The sequence below is a fragment of the Aotus nancymaae genome, unplaced genomic scaffold, assembly GCF_030222135.1.
Source record: "Aotus nancymaae isolate 86718 unplaced genomic scaffold, 86718_ANA_hifiasm-v0.15.2.pri h1tg000108l, whole genome shotgun sequence".
In the NCBI taxonomy this organism is placed as follows: domain Eukaryota; kingdom Metazoa; phylum Chordata; class Mammalia; order Primates; family Aotidae; genus Aotus; species Aotus nancymaae.
This window is the reverse complement of record NW_026988523.1, coordinates 35,593,119-35,613,361: the sequence shown is the minus strand read 5'-3', so window position 1 is coordinate 35,613,361 and position 20,243 is coordinate 35,593,119. Positions and strand designations below refer to the sequence as shown.

General features: G+C 48.1%; 1 protein-coding gene across 4 annotated transcripts; it reads right to left on the bottom strand.

The window, feature by feature from the left end:
- Positions 1 to 14: 14 nt before the first annotated feature.
- Positions 15 to 19,317, bottom strand: SLC25A44 (solute carrier family 25 member 44). 4 transcript variants are annotated; one of them, XM_012449838.2, is made up of 4 exons: positions 19,160 to 19,317; positions 13,325 to 13,962; positions 5,045 to 5,172; positions 15 to 2,572 (listed from the first exon to the last, which is right to left on the bottom strand). In XM_012449838.2, exons 2-4 carry the CDS (start codon positions 13,947 to 13,949, stop codon positions 2,381 to 2,383), a joined length of 945 nt encoding a protein of 314 aa, XP_012305261.1. In that variant the 5' UTR covers positions 13,950 to 13,962; positions 19,160 to 19,317; the 3' UTR covers positions 15 to 2,380. The 4 variants fall into 4 exon arrangements, with proteins under 4 accessions (XP_012305261.1, XP_012305262.3, XP_012305260.2 ...); XM_012449839.3 differs by lacking the exon at positions 19,160 to 19,317 and having other exon boundaries at positions 5,045 to 5,196; positions 13,325 to 18,944; XM_012449837.2 differs by lacking the exon at positions 19,160 to 19,317 and having other exon boundaries at positions 5,045 to 5,121; positions 13,325 to 18,943.
- Positions 19,318 to 20,243: the final 926 nt, after the last annotated feature.

Here is a 20,243-nt window from a genome sequence, read left to right as displayed (position 1 = left end):
GCGCAAGCCAAAGCTCGGGGGCTCAATAAAAACTTTTAATTACATTTCAGAGACTTCGTACAGTGCAACAGCGAATATTCACTGTTAATGTTCACAAGAGTCCATTTTATCAAATGTTCAGAGTCTGCCTTTTCATTCCCTTGTTCCTCAATGCTCCCATCAGGTTTCCCGCCTTGGCCAGTCTCCCAGAGTTTTAGTTTTAGTTACCAACCAATACATCCAAGATTCTGTTTTGGACTCCAGGGAGAATGGAAGTCCACCGTCCCATCCCCACCAAAACATATTTCAGTCAAACCCAATCCCAGTCCCTAAAGAATTAGGGAAGTATGGGCCAAGGGTCCTTTTAATTATACACACATCACCCTTAAAACTGCGTGTGTGTGTGTGACAAACAGAAAGAAAAACACATGAAAGGCTGCAAAATACTGCACAAGACAAAACAGAAGGAAAGTCTCGGGGGAGAAACATACTAAGACGCCAGCGGCAGGATCCTACCTCCTGTCCGTGACACTTTCCCCACTATGCCATGGAGGGGGAAGGACTGGGACCAGTCTCTAGGGGAGGAAGGCGTGGAGCTGACAAAAACCAGCCTCCAAAGGTTTCCTTAGGACGCGCTTAAAGAGATGGGAGGGGCCCACTGCTCCATTATATTTGTGGTTCTCAGGGTAAAGAGGTGAGGAGGGGCAGGAAGATTCAGAATGATCAGTGGGTCCAACCCTTTAGATGTGAACATTCCTGGACAGAAATTGGAAGACTCTTCACAAAGTGCAGGGAGAAAATAAAATCAAGTGAAAGGGGAAAACCCTCAGAGAGATCAAGATGGGCAGTGGTGGTAGTGAAGGTAGAGAAACGGTTTTCAGAACCTGTTCTGGCCAAGGTGGAAGAATGTGCAGCAGCCATAAGAAATATCAAGGCTTCAGGTAGCTAGCACCTTACAAATTGGCACCATGGCCTTTCCCAGGGGGTGGGACCAATAGGGTTTGGAGGACCATCCAAGCCAAATGTCTCAGGTAGAAATGCAGGGTTTGACATGCTTTCTTGTCTATTTGCTGCACCTCTCTACCTGCATCACAGCTTGGAAGGAGCAGCAGTAGGGAGGATGAGGCAGGGAAGAAGCAGCACTCCTCTCCTATCTCCTGAGGAAAGCATCAGATAATCTTGGCAGTATCAGGCTGGTAAATGCAGTGGTCCTGGTATCGGGTGACTTCCTGAACTGCTCTTTATGTTCTTCTAGCATCCCTCCACAGGGTACCATGACTGGGATGACTTCACATCCAGCGATGTGGAACTTAAAGAGATCCCCATTGTAAGACAACATTTGTTGCCATGAGTCTGAGTGATTGGGGTATTTACATGTATGTCATGGCTGCCTGGGGCAGGGACTCTCTACTGCCCTCTCCTAGGTTTGGCTCCGCTGGCCTGGGTGGATGTGCTGGGGAACACATGCCCTCCTGTTGTCTTCTACATCAACTACTTTCTCAACCTGACTTTTCAAGGTAGTGCTCCAAGTCCAGTGCACCCAAGACAGCCTGATCCACTTAGAAGTGTGCCCACCACGGGAGTCCTCTGGGCCAGGGGACACCCCAGCTTAGACTCTCCTAGGGCTCCTGAGACTGAAGGGACAGGGAACTGGATTGAGGAAAATGCTACATTACATTTTTCTACCTGTCTTAGGAAGGGGTAGGCTCTGACAGCAGGATTGGCGCTTTAGCAGGACTAGTAGCCTGGTTCACAGATGTTAAAAAACACAAACACGCACACACAAAATAAACTATCAACATTTCTCCCCAATCTAATAACCCCTCCAAAGAGAGGACGAGTGCTCTGGAGAACCAGAGATTTTTGCTGCTCCTGCTCCTTGTGCAAATAAGTGCCTGGCACCGTAGCCCCAAGTGCAGGGAAAAGCAGTCATCTAGCGGGCAGCTCAGTCCCAAAATAAAAATAAGCAAGGCTGAGATGAAGGGGGAGAGGGGTGATAGCAGCAGCTTGGAATCTGGGCTGAAAGCCCAAGAGGAAGAACCAGTGGTAGTAAGCAAGCTCTATGTACAGCTCTTCTCAGGGTCGCAGGGACACAGATGGAGGGGGAAGCCAGAAGGGCTGGCAGGGTGGAGGGTGGGGTCTTTAGGCCAGTATCGAATACAGGGACTGAGTGAGGGAGCCCAGCTCAGAAGAGAATTTTAAATAGTGGGGGCAAGGGAGCCAGGCGTGGAGCCTCGTCAGCAAGAGCAGTTCAAAGTCTCTATCCCTATCCCAGATAGGCCACCTGGCCCAGGGCAGGGCTGGGTGTGTGGTGGGGCATTTGGAGAGGGTGCTGTCCTCTCCACTCTGTCCCTGACTCACAGTAGTGTAGAAAACAGCAGCCTTCTCTCCCCACCGATGGTTACCAGTGTCTCGAGTCCACCAGCTCAGGTCGGAGGCTGAGTTTCTTGAGGCTCTCATAGCCCACCACAATGACAATGGTGGAAGGTGTGGCTGAGATAATTCTGGCCGAGAGGCCCTTCATGAGGCCCCAAGGCCCTTCTTCTGCCATCAGCTGTCTGAAGGTCAGGATGATGGAGTTCTTGCCCTCAACCTGGAAAAGTCAACACAGTGGAGGGGCCATTGTCTGTAGTCAGAGCCCCTCTGCTCAATCTCCCTCTGTCTTTGGCTAAAGTGCAGAGAACCAACTTGGATGTTGGAAGGAGTGGACTCTGCTTGTGAGAGATGGTACAGCACAGTGATTTAGTATGAGCCCTGGGGCCTGACTGCCAGAGTTTGAATTCTGCTCCCCAGCCTACTAACAACATAACCTTGAGTAATTTACTTAACTCTTTGTGCTCCAATTTCCTCAAATATAAAACAGTGATAACAGTACCTGCACCATTAGGTTGTCATAAGCAAGAAAGAAAATAATATTCATAAATACTAACAAAAGTGGTGGCAGACAGTAAGTGTACAATAAATGTTAGCTATCACTGATACCATGGGATAAGCTATGTAGCCATGAATCTCTGGACCGGATGCTGCTCTTTGGTCTCAGGGAGGCTGGGTTAAAACCTCTCTAAGAATCTCTGCAGCTGTGCTAGTCTGTGATTTTGATTCTGATCATCTCAATCCCTTGAAGCCCCAGAGCTAGAATCTTCCTCTCCATCTCTGCCATCTTTCTTCACACACCCCATGAATGAATATAGGCATCTTCCCTATCACACTGAAAGCCTGGCCAAGCAGGAATCACTTCTCTCTTCTTTCTCAACAGTCCCATACACACCCCCCACCCCTAAACTATACCTTCAGAAACCACCCCTCAGCCCCTCGGCCAATACAGGACAGACGCACTCCTTGTTCATACCTCCCCTTATATGGTATGACCTTCACAAGATATCCCAGCCATGGCTAAGAACATCTCCCTCTTCCGCCCTGCCTCCTTCAGCACCTCCTCCACACTCCCTTCTTCCTTTCCAGTACTCTCTCATGTGACCATCTCTGCTTCCATAACCCTTCCACTTTATCCACAGCCACGTCAAGGACTTTTTTAGCTATGCCTCTGGGTCTTTCCAGCCTGGAAGCTCCTCAAAGTAGAGACCTGTCTTTTTCCTTGGATCTCCTCCTAGAACACCCAGAACAAGGCTCAGGAAAAAATGAGGACTGACCCTGTGCACTTTATTATTTGCAAACCAACCAGATGCCAGTGTATTCATTTTCAAATGGAGGCGGGCACTCTTTCCTAGGGACAAAAATACCTGTATTTATTATCTATCTCCTTCCCAACATCCTGGCACTAGGGAAGCTGATTTTATCCCCAGCCTGTTAAGCTCATTTTCCTTCCCTCCTCCCCTCACCATAACCCAATGACTTCACTCTCTTGTACAATCTTTGATTCTCCATTACGTCTGATTCTCCACAAATCAGATATAAAACTTTATAAGGAGGCTAGGCACGGTGTCTCACGCCTATAATCCCAGCACTTTGGGAGGCCGAGGTGGGTGGATCACCTGAGGTCAGGAGTTGGAGACCAGCCTGGCCAACATGGTGAAACCCCTTCTCTACCAAAAATATAAAAATTAGCTGGGCATGGTGGAGGGCACCTGTAATCCCAGCTACTTCGGAGGCTTAGGCAGGAGAATTGCTTGAACCCAGGAGGCGGAGGTTGCAGTGAGCCGAGATCGTACCACTGCACTCCAGCCTGGGCAACAAGAGCAAAATTCCATCTAAAAAAAAAAAATTTATATGGCAATACCTACTATTTGCACATTGTATATCATCATTCAGATTCTATTTCCTTGGTCTAGGTGCTATATAACTGTCTTTAAGCGACTGAAGACAAGCATTAGTAAGGGCAGTTTTACTGCACCCACACCATATGATCTGTGAAACCCATTTAAGAACAGTCACCCTCATAATCCGTAGAGAACTTACTGCCTAGTGGAAAAACCAAACAGACTTATGAATTAACTGAAATCAATATTTCTTATAACTACAAAGCTGCAGGGTAAAGGAAAGAGTCATTGACAGGCTATGGCACGGGCATGTGATAGAGGAGAGGTATGCAAGGTGGCAGACAGAGTCAGAAGCATTCCAGGTACTTTAAGTGCTAGGCTAACTTTTTTTTTTCCAGACAGAGTCTCGCTCAGTCACCCAGGGTGGAGTGCAGTGGGACGATCTCAGCTCACTGCAACCTCTGCCTCCAGGTTCAAGTGATTCTCCTGCCTCAGTCTCCTAAGTAGCTAGGACTACAGGCGCCCGCCACCACACCCAGCTAATTTTTTATTTTTAGTAGTCATGGAGTTTCACCATGTTGGCCAGGCTTGTCTTGAACTCCTGGGCTCAGCTGATCTGCCCGCCTCAGCCTCCCAAAGTGCTGGGATTATAGGCGTGAGCTACCACGCCCAGCCATGGGCTGGCTTCTGTAGATGCGAAGCATACAGAAGGGGCTTAGATGTTCAGGAGAAGACTGACTGGACTAGAGGGCTAGGACACAAAGAGGTCAGGGCAACACTGGAGGCCTCGAAGGTCATACTTCTAATGGCTTCTCCAGGAGAAGGGTGAGGGAAGTGGCCAGTCTTACCTGCACACGGGTTCGTATGACATCCATGGGATTGGTGAGGATGGAGGCAGTGGCTGCAGCCAGGGGTCCCGAGATGGCTTGAAAGACAATGTGAGGGCACTCCTTAGGACACAGGTAGGAGAGCTGCTCTGGAATCCAGGGAGAGACAATGCCTCAAGACACAAGGTACCGCCAGTCTGCCCTTACTGTGCTTGCTGCTTCTACCAGGTAGCTTTCCTAACCCGGACAAACCCTCCGCCCTTTGCCACCTTACACACCTGACTCCTAGCTTTTCTTTTCTCTGTTTCCTTCAAAAAATTCTAAGTCTCAGGCTCTTTCCAGAAGTCATCTTGGTGACACCACCCATTTATTTTGATTTTTTTTTTAGACAGGGTCTCACTGTGTCACCCAGGTTGGAGTGCAGTGGTGTGATCTTGGCTCACTGCAGCCTCAATCTCCCGGGCTCAGGCAATCCTCCCACCTCAGCCTCCCCAGGAGCTGGGTCTATAGGTTTGTGCCACCATGCCTAGCTAATTTTTTTTTTTTCTTTTTTTGAGACGGAGTTTCGCTCTTGTTACCCAGGCTGGAGTGCCATGGCGCGATCTCAGCTCACCGCAACCTCCGCCTCCTGGGTTCAAGCAATTCTCCTGCCTCAGCCTCCTGAGCAGCTGGGACTACAGGCATGCGCCACCACGCCCAGCTAATTTTTGTATTTTTAGTAGAGACGGGGTTTCACCATGTTGACCAGGATGGTCTCGATCTCTTGACCTCGTGATCCACCCTCCTCGGCCTCCCAAAGTGCTGGGATTATAGGCGTGAGCCACCGCGCCCGGCCCATTTTAAAAAAAAATGTTTTGTAGGCCGGGCATAATGGTGCATGAGTGCAATACCAGCACTTTGGGAGTCCGAGGCTGGCGGATCACGAGGTCAGGAGATTGAGACCATCCTGGCTAACACGATGAAACCCCATCTCTGCTAAAAATACCAAAAATTAGCCGGGTGTGGTTGCACATGCCTGTAGTCCCAGCTACTGGGGAGGCTGAGGAAGGAGGATCACTTGAACCCGGGAGGCGGAGGTTGCAGTGAGCCAAGGTTGCATCTCTGCACTCCAGCCTGGGTGACAGAGCAAGACTCTGTCTCAAAAAAAAAAAAAAAAAAGTTTTGTAGAGACAGATCTCACTCTGTTGTCCAGGCTGGTCTTCAACTCCTGAACTCAAGCAATCCTCCCATCTCAGACTCCAAAAGTGTTGGAATTACAGGTGTGAGCCATTGCACCTGGCCAACATCATCCATTTAAACAGAATAAGATTCCTTGGAGAGGAGGATTTCAAATCTTTTTGCTTGCTGACTCCTTTCATCTGATGAGCAGAAAATCCTTCCTGATGTAAAAGCCTTATGCCTCTTTGCCCTGTTTCTCCTAACTCAGAGGCTAGAAAAGCATACTCTAAATATTTGCTTCTATATGCATTGAGTAACTCTGGTAGGATCCATTAGAAACCAGTGACATGGCCAAGTGGCAGTAGCTCACGCCTGTAATCCTAGCACTTTGGGAGGCCAAGGTCAGTGGATCACTTGAGCCCAGGAGTTTGAGACCAGACTGGACAACATGGTGACACTGCTCCTCTACCAAAACTACAAAAATTAGCCGGGCATGGTGGTGCGGGCCTGTAGTCCCAGCAACTTGGGAGGATGAGGTTGGAGGATCACCTGAGTCCTGGAAGTAGAGACTACAGTGAGCCATGATCACGCCACTGCACTCCAGTCTGGGCAATCAGAGTAAGACCCTGTCTCAAAGAAAAATAAAAAATAAAATAAAAACCAGTGACACTGACTGTCTCCATAGAAGGGAACCAGGTGACTGTGGTGAGTGAGGAGCCTTTTCATCACATACTACATACCCTTTCTTAACTTTTGAATTTTGAACCATGTTCATGTTTTTAAAAATAAAAACAATTAATATTAAAAATAGTCATATCCTACAATGAGCACTTTTCTCCAGCCTGTATCAAGAAAGAAAAATTCATCTTTTAAAATGCTAATGAAGATAGAATGGTACCCAGATTCACCCAACCCAGTACCACTGAGAGGTCTACCAGCAATTGCATTTTATTTTTACTCTCTCTGGAGGTGAAAGACAAGAGTTCATTCATTTAATCAACAAAGACTTATTGAGTAACTACCATGAGTGGGTCATCTTGGGTCCTGAGGATTTAACAGTGAATAAAAGAGCCTCAAATTCCTACGCTTAAGAAATTTATATTCTAATGTGAGGAGACATTAACAAATAAAAAGCAAAATACATAGCTGTGTCAGCAGGTATGTGCTATAGATAAAAATAAAGCAGGAAAGGGAGACACAGAGACCAAGGGTGGAGGGTAAGGGGTTGTCATTTTTATTTATTTACTTATTTATTTTCTCAGATCTCACAGGGATAAAGGATGAAAGCCCATTCCAAGAAGGTGAAGTCCAAGCAAAGACCTGAAGAAGAAAGCGCAAGCCATATGGATCTATGGACAGAGCTTTCAAAGCAAGAGATAATGTCCTATGCAAGGGCCCTGAAGCGCGAGCAGATAGCAAGTGTTCCCGGCAGCAAGTCCAGTACCCTGAAGCAGTATGAGTGACGGAAGGAACAGCCGATGAGATCCAGGAAGTAAGTCACTTAGGGTTTTCTCTTCCATAGTTCGATTGTCATACCTTTAAGAATTTTTTCCTCATGCTCCTACTTTTAGTACTTTGTGGCCAGGGAGACGTAGGGAGGTGGATGCTAGCAGGGCAGAAGTGAGAGCTTCCAAGTCCCAGCAGGCATGACAGAATTCCTTAAGCCTTACCAGAACCACCTCTCCCCCAGTTCTAACTACTTTCTTCCCCAGAATCAGCATACAAACAGAAACAAAGTGAACTGGTGGTTCCGCCTCACTGGTGTCCTGTTTCTCCCAAGAAAAGGCATTTTGCAATCATTAAACAGTGGCTCAGGCCTTTGGGAGGCTGAGGTGAGTGATCACCTGAGCTCAGGAGGAGTTCAAGACCAGCCTGGCCAACATGGTGAAACCCCATCTCTACTAAAAATACAAAAAAATTAGCCGGGTATGGTTGCAAGCGCCTGTAATCCCAGCTACTTCGGGGGCTGAGGCAGGTGAACTGCTCGAACCCAGGAGGCGAAGATTGCAGTGAGACAAGACCACGTCATTGCACTCCAGCTTGGGCAACAAGAGGGCAACTCCATTTGAAAAAAACAATTAGCCGGGCGCAGTGGCTCACGTCTGTAATCCCAGCACTTTGGGAGGCCGAGGCGGGCGGATCACGAGGTCAAGAGATCGAGACCATCCTGGCCAACATGGTGAAACCCCATCTCTACTGAAAATACAAAAATTAGCCGGCCATGGTGGCACATGCCTGTGGTCCCAGCTACTCAGGAGGCTGAGGCGGAAGAATCGCTTGAACCCAGGAGGCGGAGGTTGCAGTGAGCCGAGATTGTGCCACTGCACTCCAGCCTGGCGACAGAGCAAAACTCTGTCTCAAAAATAAAAAAAAATAAAAAAAATAAGAAAAAGAAAAAAAATTAAAACAAAAACAAAAAAACTGTAGCATCTGGACTGGCACTGCCTGCCTCCTTGGGCCTGTATATACTGGCCTCCAGGCCTGCAAGCTACAGCAGGATCCAGATTCCAATTTTAATCATGCACATATGCCATTTTCCTGGGCCTTGGGGAGAGGATGAAACACAAAGGCAAGAAAGTGGTAGAAATAACTCCATGTTAGGCCAGGCACAGTGGCTCATGCCTGTAATCCCAGCACTTTGGGAGGCTGACGCATATGGATCACTTGAGGTCAGGAGTTCAAGAACAGCCTGGCCAACATGGTGAAACTCTGTCTCTATTATAAATACCAAAAATTAGATGGGTGAGGTGGCGGCCAGGTGTTGGGAGATACAATAGTGAACAAAAACAGACATGATCCCTGTTCCTATAGTCCCAGCTGCTCTGGAGGCTGAAGCACGAGAATTGCTTGAACCCAGGAATTCGAGGTTGCAACGAGCCAAGATCATGCCACTGCACTCTAGTCTACATGATAGAGCAAGACTCTTGTCTCAAAACAAACAAACTGGCCAGGCGTGGTGGCTCACACCTGTAATCCCAGCACTTTGGGAGGCCGAGGCAGGGGGATTGCTTGAGGTCAGGAGTTCAAGACCAGCCTGGCCAACATGGTGAAACCCCGTCTCTATTTAAAAAAAAAAAAAGAAAGAAAAGAAAAGAAAACAAAGATTGAACGAACGCCACATCTTTCATTCTTCTCCATTATTCATTCAAGAAACACTGAAGAATCTCTTGCCTACCAGGCAAAAGATGAACCCAGGCTGACTTGGCTTAAGTCCCTCTTGGCCAAGACTGGCTTGACTTTGGACAAGTATTTAATGATCTAAATGAGAATTTACTTAATACTAGATGGCAGGCACCGTGATAAGTACCAGACATAGAACAGACACATGGCCAGGGAGATGCCTTCATGGAACTCATATTCTAACTAAAGAGCTGGGAGTTGAGGGTAAAATACCTGCAAATTATGACAAGTACTAAGAAGAAAACAAGGTACTGAAATATACATAAAACAGAAAGAGCCCTCTTTCCAATAAGATAAAGTCCTTTTTGTGAACATGACATGTAAGCTGAAGCCTGAAGGATGAGAAGGAGCCAGCCACATAAAGAACAGGGGCAAGGGTGTCTGGGCAGAGAAGATTATCTGCAAAGGCCTTGAGGTAAGAACAGAGCTTGATGTGTACCAGGAACTGAGGAAAGAGCAGTGAGGGAGAGAAGAGTGGCACAAGGTGGGGCTGGAAAGCAGACAGGAGTCAGATCAATGGAGAGGTATAGACGGTGGAAAGGAAAATTGATTTTACTCTAGATGCCAGTAAGCCAGTACTGGCAGAGTTTAAGCAAAAGGGAGTGGCAAGAACCAGTCTATTAATTCAAAATATATTTACCAAGCAATTAAGGTTCACCAGACCCTGAGCCAGGTGTTGGGAGGTACAATAGTGAAGAAAAACAGACATGGTCCCTGTTCTTATAGAACACTTACATCACAGGGTTATTGTGAGACTGGAATTATGAGATATGTAAGCCCTTACACAGAACCCTGGCACATGTGGGCATTCAATAAACGTTACCTTCCTCTCCCTTCCAAGAACCTTTCCATGTAGTAGAAGAGATAAGGCACACACAAATAACATCAAGGCAAATGTATAACTGCCTTAAGAAAGATTCAACGTTGTGGGGATGAAAAAGGGGAAAGATCACTTCTGGGTTAAGGGTTACATGGAGAGGAAGGAAGAGGAGGCAATAAAGAGCACTTAAGGTAAGTCATGATTGCACCAAGGGTAAGTGAACCTGGGAGGCATCTCGGCACCGTGGGAGGAGAGGTGATGTACGGTTGAGGAACTGTGCACTACCTGCTCAGGCTACAGCACAGACTGCCTATGCCTAGGGGAGAAGGGAGAGATTTCACTGTTAAGGGAGGCTGAAGCCAGGCTGAAGAGTTTGGATTTTATTCGGTAAGCAGTGGAAGCCACTGAACATGACAACTAGAGTTGAAAAGATCAGTCCATTAGACATGTACGTGATGGACGGGAAGGAAGAGAACTTAGGGGGGAACAGCTACAAGGCTGATGCAGCAGTCTGGGAGGAAGGTAACAGAGGCCCTCTGGGAAGGGTTTCCAGGGAAGGCAGTAGGAATGAAAGTTGGGTAAGAAATTCTGCAGTCACCAGGACTAGACATGGGGACAAGAAAGAAGGAGTGGGCAAGCACAATCCCTAAGGCTTCAGTCTCAGTGACCTGGAGAATTAACAAGCCCGCTGACAGATGAAAGTAAGTCAGAAAAGAGAGCCAGCTCAGGATGAGGACTAGTTAATTCAGAAAGTTTTAGACATAAGTAGATCATCTAGATGGAGAAGTCCTACAGTCAGAATGTCTGTGCAGAGCTCTCAACAGGTCTGTGCAGAGCTCTCAACAGGTTAGTATGAGGATGGAAGTAGAGATGACGGACACATCAGAAAAATGCAGCTCTAATTGTAAATACAGTCAAGTGAGGAGAGAAGGCTAAAGACAGACTCCAGAGAAAATGCTCACATTTCCAGAGAAGCTTTTTTAACATTAAAGGGTCAGGGTAGAATCCAGGAACCTGACTTTTAACAAATACCCCAGCAGAAACACTGTGCTAAACAGAAGTAATAGAGCTAGCAAAAAAAGAAGAAAGGCTGGGTGCAGTGGCTCACACCTGTAATCCCAGCACTTTGAGAGGCTGAGGCAGGAGGATCACCTGAGGTCAAGGTTTCGAGACCAGCCTGGCCAACATGAGAAACCCTGCTGAAAATACAAAAATTAGCTGGGGTGTGGTGGGGGGCAAAATCTCAGCTACTCTGAAGGCTGAGGCAGGAGAACTGCTTGAACCCAGGAGGCGGAGGTTGCAGTGAGCCAGGATCACGCCACTGCACTCCAGCTTGGGTGACAAAAGCGAAACTCCATCTCAAAAAAAAAAAAAGGCGGGGCAGGGCACGGTGGCTCACGCTTGTAATCCCAGCACTTTGGAAGGCCGAGGCGGGTGGATCACCTGAGATTGGGAGTTCGAGACCAGCCTGACCAACATGGAGAACCCCCGTCTCTACTAAAAATACAAAATTAGCCAGGCGTGGTGGCTCATGCCTGTAATCTCAGCTACTTGGGAGGCTGAGGCTGGACAATCACTTGAACCTGGGAGGTGGAGGTTGCGGTGAGCCGAGATTGCGCCACTGCACTCCAGACTGGGTAACAAGAGTGAAACTCTGTCTCAAAAAAAAAAAAGAAGAAGAAGGAGGAGAAGAAAGAAGAAGGAAGAAGAGTCAGCAGCAGCAGCAATAATCAGAAAAACAAAAGAAGTACCAGGAAATTACAGAGCCACAAAAAAAAAAAGAAATCATTACAGGTTAAGAAGATATCAAAATTTTGGTCAGAAAAGTTTCCAATGGGGTGGGACAGAATGCCCACTACCAAGGATTAGTAGCCAACAGCCGGACTTATGGAGGCTGCAAACATGCTGCTCTAATGGGAGTTTCGTAGTTACTCAAAGCTGTGGATGGATGTCCCAGGGTAGCAGGTACACACAAGTCCTGCTCTTGCCCTTTAAGAAGGCAATCTGGCAGTATGTTTACAAAAGCCCTCAAAAATGTTATCTTTGACTCAGTAACCCCATTGCTACGAAATAGGAAATACTTAAAAAGTAAAATGTCTTGACCTTGTGACCCACCCGCCTCGGCCTCCCAAAGTGCTGGGATTACAGGCGTGAGCCACCGCGCCTGGCCACACCTTGAATTTAACAATGCTGAGGGGCCAGTGTCTCACAGCTGTAATCCCAGCATTTTGGGAGGCCAAGGTGAGCAGATCATGAGGTCAGGAGTTCAAGACCAGCCTGATCAACATGGTGAAATACCACCTCTACTAAAAATACAAAAATTAGCCAAGCATGGTGGCACACACCTATAGTCCCAGCTACTCAGGAGGCTGAGGCTAAGAATCTCTTGAACCCAGGAGATGGAGGTTGCAAGCCAAGATCTCACCACTGCACTCCAGCCTGGGTGATAGAGTAAGACTCTGTCTCAGAAAAAAAAAAATGCTGGCCGGTCACCCGCAGGGTGGCTCACGCCTGTAATCTCAGCATCTTAAGAGGCCAAAGCAGATGGATCACGAGGTCAGGAGTTAAGACCAGCCTGGCCAAGATGGTGAAATCCCGTCACTACTAAAAATACAAAATTTAGCCGGTGTGGTGGCAGGCATCTGTAATCCCAATTACTAGGGAGGCTGAGGCAGAGAATTGCTTGAACCCAGGAAACGGAGGTTTCAGTGACCCAAGATTGCATCACTGCCCTCTAGCCTGGGCGACAGAGCAAGACTCTGTCTCAGAAAAAAAATGCTGAGGAAAAAAAATGCTGAGGAAAAACATCTGCCTCAAAAGCTTACTATTACCCATCAGATTCATCTTCAAATCCCAAACACGGCTTTTGCCCCACCTTCCAGTGACTCCAAAGCACACAGAGCATATGCTGTGCACTGTTTTAGTCTTTCCACCTGTCTGCTTCCCCCACTACATTGGAAGCTCCTTGAAAGTAAGAACCATGTTTTATGCAGCTTTAAATCCTCTTGGATTCAAACATTTGCTGAATGAATGACCCATTCCCCCATTAAATCTCACCTCCACTCTAACATGCACCAGCCAACAGTATCTCAGCCCGATTAGAAATCCCACCTTCCTCCCCCGCTGTCCTGGCCCCTGCTTACCTGCGTAGAAGTGATAGAAGGGCCACCAGACGGCACTGTTGGGGATATAGGTAAGCAGTGAAGCCACGTAGCCTCGATAGAAGCCACGCAGCCCATCAGCCCGCAGGATCTGCTTGATGATGTCCTTGGTTTGGCCAAAGGCAACTATCCCTTGTCCCTCTAGGTTCCCCCGCACCTGAAAGCGGCCCATTTTCTCACCCTTGCGCTGCATCATCAGGTGCTGGGAGACTACATCAATGGGCACTGTGATGCTCTGGGCCACAAGGGAGGCTGAGCCACCAGCCACCAGTGATTTGACTGTGTTGCTCTGGCTATAGTCAGCTACAAACTTCCGGGTGAGCTCATAAGTGGTGACATAACACTGGCCAGAGATGAGGGTGAAGGTATTGACCAGGAACCCTCGGTAGAGGCCAGCGATACCATCTGCTCGCAGGATCTTGATGAAGGCGTCAAAGGTCCCATGGTAGAGGCTCTTCCCCTTCTGCACTTGCAGCCGGGTGCGGATGAGGGTAAATGGGTAGACGCTGACACGGATCATCATTGTCATTGCCACACCAAACACGTAGAACTTCTTCTTGTCCAGGTGTTCCCACTCGATGATCTGGATGTTGCGTTTGTCCTCCATGGTGCCTGAAGACCTGGGATTTGAGCAGCATGGAGGGATGAGAGGGAGGAGGCTACAACTTTGTGCTTTCTCCTTCTGGCTGGGATCTGAAGCCCCATTCTCAGGCCTCATCTCCTGGACAGTCACCTGCCCAAAGCTTGGACCCTACCCAGCCTGGCTCTGTCAATCCCCACTTGAATCTTCCTTTATAGATCAGGATAATGTCCCCTTCTCTGTCTTTGGCCAGGCCTTCTTTACTCAGGTTCCCTCCTCTAGAAATTGTCCCTTACTTCAGTGATTCCCCTGGCTCCATGCCCTCCTCAGCTCCCTACCCCAGCTTACAGGATCTTCTATCCTGACTCTCTGCCTCTGTGTAGGCCCTAGTGTCACCACCCTGGCCAGGGAGCATTCTTTTTGTCTGGCTCACCCAGGCAGAGCTCAGGATGCTATGGACAACTACCTGGCAGGATGCAGGGCCTTTAAGTGGGTGAATGGGACATCAGTAAGTGACATTTAGGAGGCTCCTGAAGGTTGAAAGGGACTGTTTCAGTTTTGATGCTCCTGGGCCCACTAAGGAGGCCCCACCTTTGGCCTTGCACCCTCAGCAGGGTTCCTGTGAGCGCCACCTACCAGCCAACTCATTTTGTCTCTGGTTTCCCTTGCTGGCCCCTCAGAGCTCCCCCGATCCATACTTACTACATTTATATATTTTCTCCCGTCTGCACTGGAAGAAAGTGTAAGGAAGAGGGCAAGTGGGGCTTTCACAGCACAGGGCACCCCCCATCACCTCCCCTTCCTCCAGCAAAACGAGCTAGAAAGTCAGGAACAGGCCAAAGGGCAGAGTCCTCTTTGGTTATTAGATAACTCACTCTGCGAAAAACAGAAAAGAACCACCTGAGAGCTCAGTAGTTTCCCTGAAGAGTCTGGAGAACTACAGAGTACAGGACATGTTGGACCCCATGCTTTCAACTCTAAGCATATAAACCACAACCTCAGTCTTAGATAATGAAGGGGAAGAAGTGACAGAGAAGATAGACTCCGACCTCAAGAAACCGTCTGTTCAAGGAGACACCGTATTGCTCTGGAAAATGGACACAAGATACGGAGGGAAAGGCCAGGTGCGGTGGCTCACGCCTATACTCCCAACACTTTGGGAGGCCAAGGTGGGACGATCACTTCAGCCCAGGAGTTCAAGACCAGCTTAGGCAACATAGGGAGACCCCCATCTCAACAGTATATAAAAATAAGCATGGTGGCATGCATCTGTGATCCCAGCTACTTGGGAGGCTGAGGTGGGAGGATCGCTTGAGCCTGGGAGGTCGAGGCTGCAGTGGGTTGTGATCACACCACTGCATTCCAGCCTGGGAGACACAGTGAGACTCCGTCTCAAAAAAAAAAAAAAAAAAAAGATAGAAGATAGAAAGGGACGGAAACCAGAGCATGTTAATGCACATGTAGCCCTCATGTTAAGTGGGCTAGAATTTCAAACAAAACTAGCAAGCTTACTAATTTAAAAACTGTATAAAGTCAGAAGCTTCACATTTAGGAAATGTCAAATCAGAGGATGTCATTTATTAGACATACTTACATGTGGTAATATGATGTGCTCCAGTGTAGCCCGCTGCTGTTCGGTAAGGTACTAGAAATTTTCAACCAGAAAGGGAGAGTGGGAAGATAAATCCCAGGAAGTGAGAAGCAGGGGCTCCCCAGACTTTAAGAGAAATCCCAACAGCTGAGAAAGGAGGTGGCCACATCACAGGGACAATTCTAGGGGGCTGAAACATTCTACACTAGCAGTTCCAGTGGCAAACCTCATGCCAAGCGTCTAATCAGAGTCCGTCCTCAACCCTGTCCCCCAAGCAAAGGTCCCAACTCAGGTTTCAGGTAGCTTTTATTCCATGAGAACCACCTTTGGTTTACCAAGGAAGCAAGGGCAGCTTTTCAGGATTCCCTGAGCTGGACCGTATCACTTTCATTGAAATAGGGACGACCTGCAGTGCAAACTGAGTGCTTGAGAGTTGAGGGAAAACCTCAGCTTCAAGGTAAGGAATGAGGGAGGGGCACATAACCCGCACAGGCTTCCTACAGGACAAAGCCGTTTGAATGAAGGATAATCCATGTAGATAGTGAAAGGGAGAGAACAATGGCTTGGAAATGAGAAGACAGAAGTCAACTGGATTAGCAAGACTGGAAAATCTAGGCTGTGGAAATTGAGCTAGAGGCAAAGCTCTGCTGTCAAGAGAACCCCTAGAACAATGATATGCCACTTGCTGCAGGCAAAGGTGAGGGACCCACTATGTCCTGTGGGACAATATTCTCCTTTGAGCCCTTCAAAAGGTGGTCACTGTCTCTCCTGCCCCAGAGTGGCTACCACCCAGGGCTGCAAGATCATATTTCCAACACCGGTGAGAAGATACAGAGAAACACTAGGATTGACTGACTACTACCTCGTGTAATCCTTACAATTTAACTTGTGTACAGTTAGACACTTCTGATAAATGAGGAAATGGAAGGTCAGATACGTTCACCATAACAGGCCCAAGGTCACATAACTGGTCAATGGAAAGGCAGATATGAGCCAAGATTTCTCCTCTACTCCACCATGCGTTGTACCCCATGGGACCTGAAGAATTCTAACACAAATCACTGTTTAAAGCCAAGTCATTCCCACCTCTGGGAGGCAAAATTAATGCCCTTATCGCTGCAGGTCACTCAACGATTAAGCGTAAGCTCCTGGCCATGCAGACACTCGGAGACTTCTTGCAGCTCTGTTCCAGAGAAACCAAGAGCTGCCTCTGCTTTCCTAGTGTGTCTGTGGAGTGACCAAACTTAGTGGCTGAGCAGTCACGTTGTCAACACAAGACAAACACAGCAGGGCTCAAGCAGAAGGGCCTCCTGCCAGGCACATGCAAAATGCGTGCTCTGCAGGGCAGAGGGTCAGAGCAACTAAAACACAGAGCAACCAGGGATTCTGTTCCAGGACCTGGTTTCATGGCACCTTCTCAATTTATCAAGCTGAACCACCAAGTACCAGCATCTCCTGATGAGAAATCCTAAGGCAGGATCCAATTTCCCCGCTCACCTCCATCTCTCACATATGCCAATCTATTTTAAACTCCCACAAGGAAGTGAGGACTTTCTGAGGCAGGTAACTCCTATCCGAGGGTCATGCCTCAGAGGGCTAACCCACTACAACAGAAGGGGAGAGGGCACTGCACCCACTCCCTTTACCCCTTCAAAAGGGGCAGGCTGCTCCTAAAAGGTGGGATCTCAACCTGCTCTTTGTTACATAACTTCCAAACTTCTTGCGGAAATATCAATCCCATTCTTCTTGTTTTACCCTCTGAAAAATCCTCTTTTCAGATTCCTGTATGTAAAGTTCTTTCAACCTTCCCTTCCCCCAATTCAGTCAGCCCAACTTCTTTATGGCTCTTTCTCAGACCCTCATGTGCATGGCTCCAATTCTGGATTTTCTTCCACTTTTTCATACTGCTCAGGCACAAATGTTGAAGTGCTTTCTCTGGGGACCTAACAGGTGACCCAGAATTAGTGAGCACTTTGTCCTGAAGTCATCAAGTGATATATTAGAGGCAGAGCTCCCACTACAGACCCTACTAATGGAAAGGGACAAATTGGCCCAGGGGCGTACGTGTCCTCCTCTCCACCTCCACTCTCCTTGTACAAGAAAATTCACATGGGACTATTCACTAGGTTCTGGGATAAGATTCTGGCTCGAGAGAAGGAAGTGTCACCTGGAAGGCAAGGTCATACAACAGGAAGAATACCAGCAATCAGGAGATCCATGTTTGAGTTTCACGTCCATTACTCAGTACTGTAAACCTGGAACCAAGTCACTTCGCTGAAATTCAGTTTTCTTATCTGTTGAATCAGGCTAATAAAGCCTATCAATTTTGTATAAGAGTTGTGGTGCAACTCATATGAGTTAATAATTGTGGACTCACTTTGTTAACAGTAAAGCATTATCATTACAAAAAGTTCTACTGGACAGTGATGCTCTAATTCCTTGCTACCCAAGGAAGACTATAGCATGGACATCAAGTGCCACAGACTAGCAGCATGGACATCACCTGAGAGTCTGTTAGAAATACAGAATTTCAGCCGGCACAGTGGCTCACGCCTGTAATCCCAACACTTTGCGAGGACGAGGTCAGGAGTTCGAGACCAGCCTGGCCAACACAGTGAAACCCCATCTCTACTAAAAATATAAAAATTAGCCAGGCATGGTGGCGCGCACCTGTAATCCCAGCTACTCAGGAGGTTGAGGCAGAAGAACTGCTCGAACCTAAGAGGTGGAGGTTGTAGTGAGCCGAGACCATGCAATTGCACTCCAGCCTGGGCAACAGAGCATGACTCCGTCTCAAAAAAAAAAAAAAAAGAAAGAAATACAGAATTTCAGAGTGCACCCCAGACCTGCTGGATAAGAATATTTAAAGCATTGCTTTAAATATTAAGGATTGTCAGTATTATAAGAATTATAACAACTACTCCAGGACTCTGGGACCATTAATGGCTAGGTTAGGAGTGCTCTGACTCCATCCTAACTTGTCGCTGGAACTGAGCCCAATGACGACCACTTGATCGATTCGTATCTTTTCTAATCAAATCATCTTCTACAACTCCTGACAAGACACCCATGGGTCCCCAGTTCTCAGCTGGAAGCAGGGAGAGTAGAGACCGACATTCTCTATTCCTTCTGTTCTCCCTATTGCATCTACATCCTGGGAGCTATCTACCACATGAACGTGAATATATTTACGTGTTTGCCCTCTTGTCCTACTGAGTATACAGTTCCCTAAGGGAGATCCCTGGGGATGCCTCCGACCTCTCCTTCGAGATAATCTCCTCCCTACCTCGGACATGGTGAGATTCCCACCCAGCTTTCCTTTGGTCTTCCATAGGTATCCACGTGATCCCTCATCACAGACACCACATGACAATCCTCTCCACATACTCCACGGGACAGCCCCTTTATGCAGCCTCTGTCCTGGCCCCCCACCCCACCCCTGCACTCTGGGTCTTCGAACATGCCCCTTGCCGTGCTTCTTCCGCTGTCAGCTAATCTCACGCTCCTCTGCCAGGAAGAGATGCCTCACCGGAGTTGTCCTTCACTCCCCAAACTGCATGGCACCGTACACATCCTTTGCCTCATTGACAAGTGAAGATCCTCAGAGATCTGAGTTGTCAGGCACCCCGAGCCGGTGGCTTCTTACCTTCTCAGACTCCGGCGGCTTCACCGCGTCTGAGGCAAACTCCAAGCCCGGACCTCTAGGCCGCAGCCCCCGCTCTATCGGCCGTTCCCAGCGAATGCCGTCCGCCGGTCGCATCTTCCTCCATCTCGACTAGGCTCCCGGTACTGCCGGAACCGGAAATTTGGACTCTGTCATTACCGCCCCCCGAGGATGAGCAGTCGACGATCCCGCCAATGGCGTTTGAGCCTTTGAGCCTCCCCAGGAGCAAGGATGGGCGGCCCTTCCGAGAACAGACGGCCTCCTGGCGGCCATCTTGGATTTGGGCAGTAGCCACGCCTTCTTTACCTTCGTTATGCCCTCAGCGTTAAGGCGCCTGCGTGTCGTGCTTTAGCTCTTTCTAATTGGCAGAAATTGAATCAGCAGACGCTTCTTGAAGATCCAGTTGTAAATAAAATCACCTTGCGTTTGAGGGTGTTGGAATCTTCATATTCAAATCAAGAATGTGCGCAGTGGCTCACGCCTGTAATCCCAGAATTTTGGGAGGCCGAGGCAAGCGGATCACCTGAAGTCAGAAGTTCGAGAGCAGCCTGGCCGCCTTGGCGAAACCCCTGTCTCTACTAAAAATACGAAATAAATTAACCGAGAGTGATGGCGCGCGCCCGTAATCCCAGCTACCCGATGGCCGAGGCATGAGAATAGCTTGAACCCGGGAGGCGAGGTTGCAGTGATCTGAGATCTGCACAGCAATAGAGCGAGACTCTGTCTCAAAAAGAAAAAAAAATGAACAAATCTAATGTGCGAATTTTTGTATAACTTTTTCTTCTTTCGTCTTTTTTGTTTTTTAGAGTCAAAGTCTCACTCTATCACCCAGGCTGGAGTGCAGTGGCAACATCATAGCTCATTGTAACCTGAACTCCTGGGCTCAAGCGATGCTGCAGACTGAGTCTCCCAAAGTGGCGGTTTGACAGGCATGAGCCACCGCTCTGGCCACTTTTCTCATTATGAATAGAGCCAAAATAGTAGAGGCCAACCTGCAGCAGAAGAACTGAGGATACATAGCCAAATTTGAGATTTGGGAACTCTAAAAACTGCAGGAGTCAGGGAC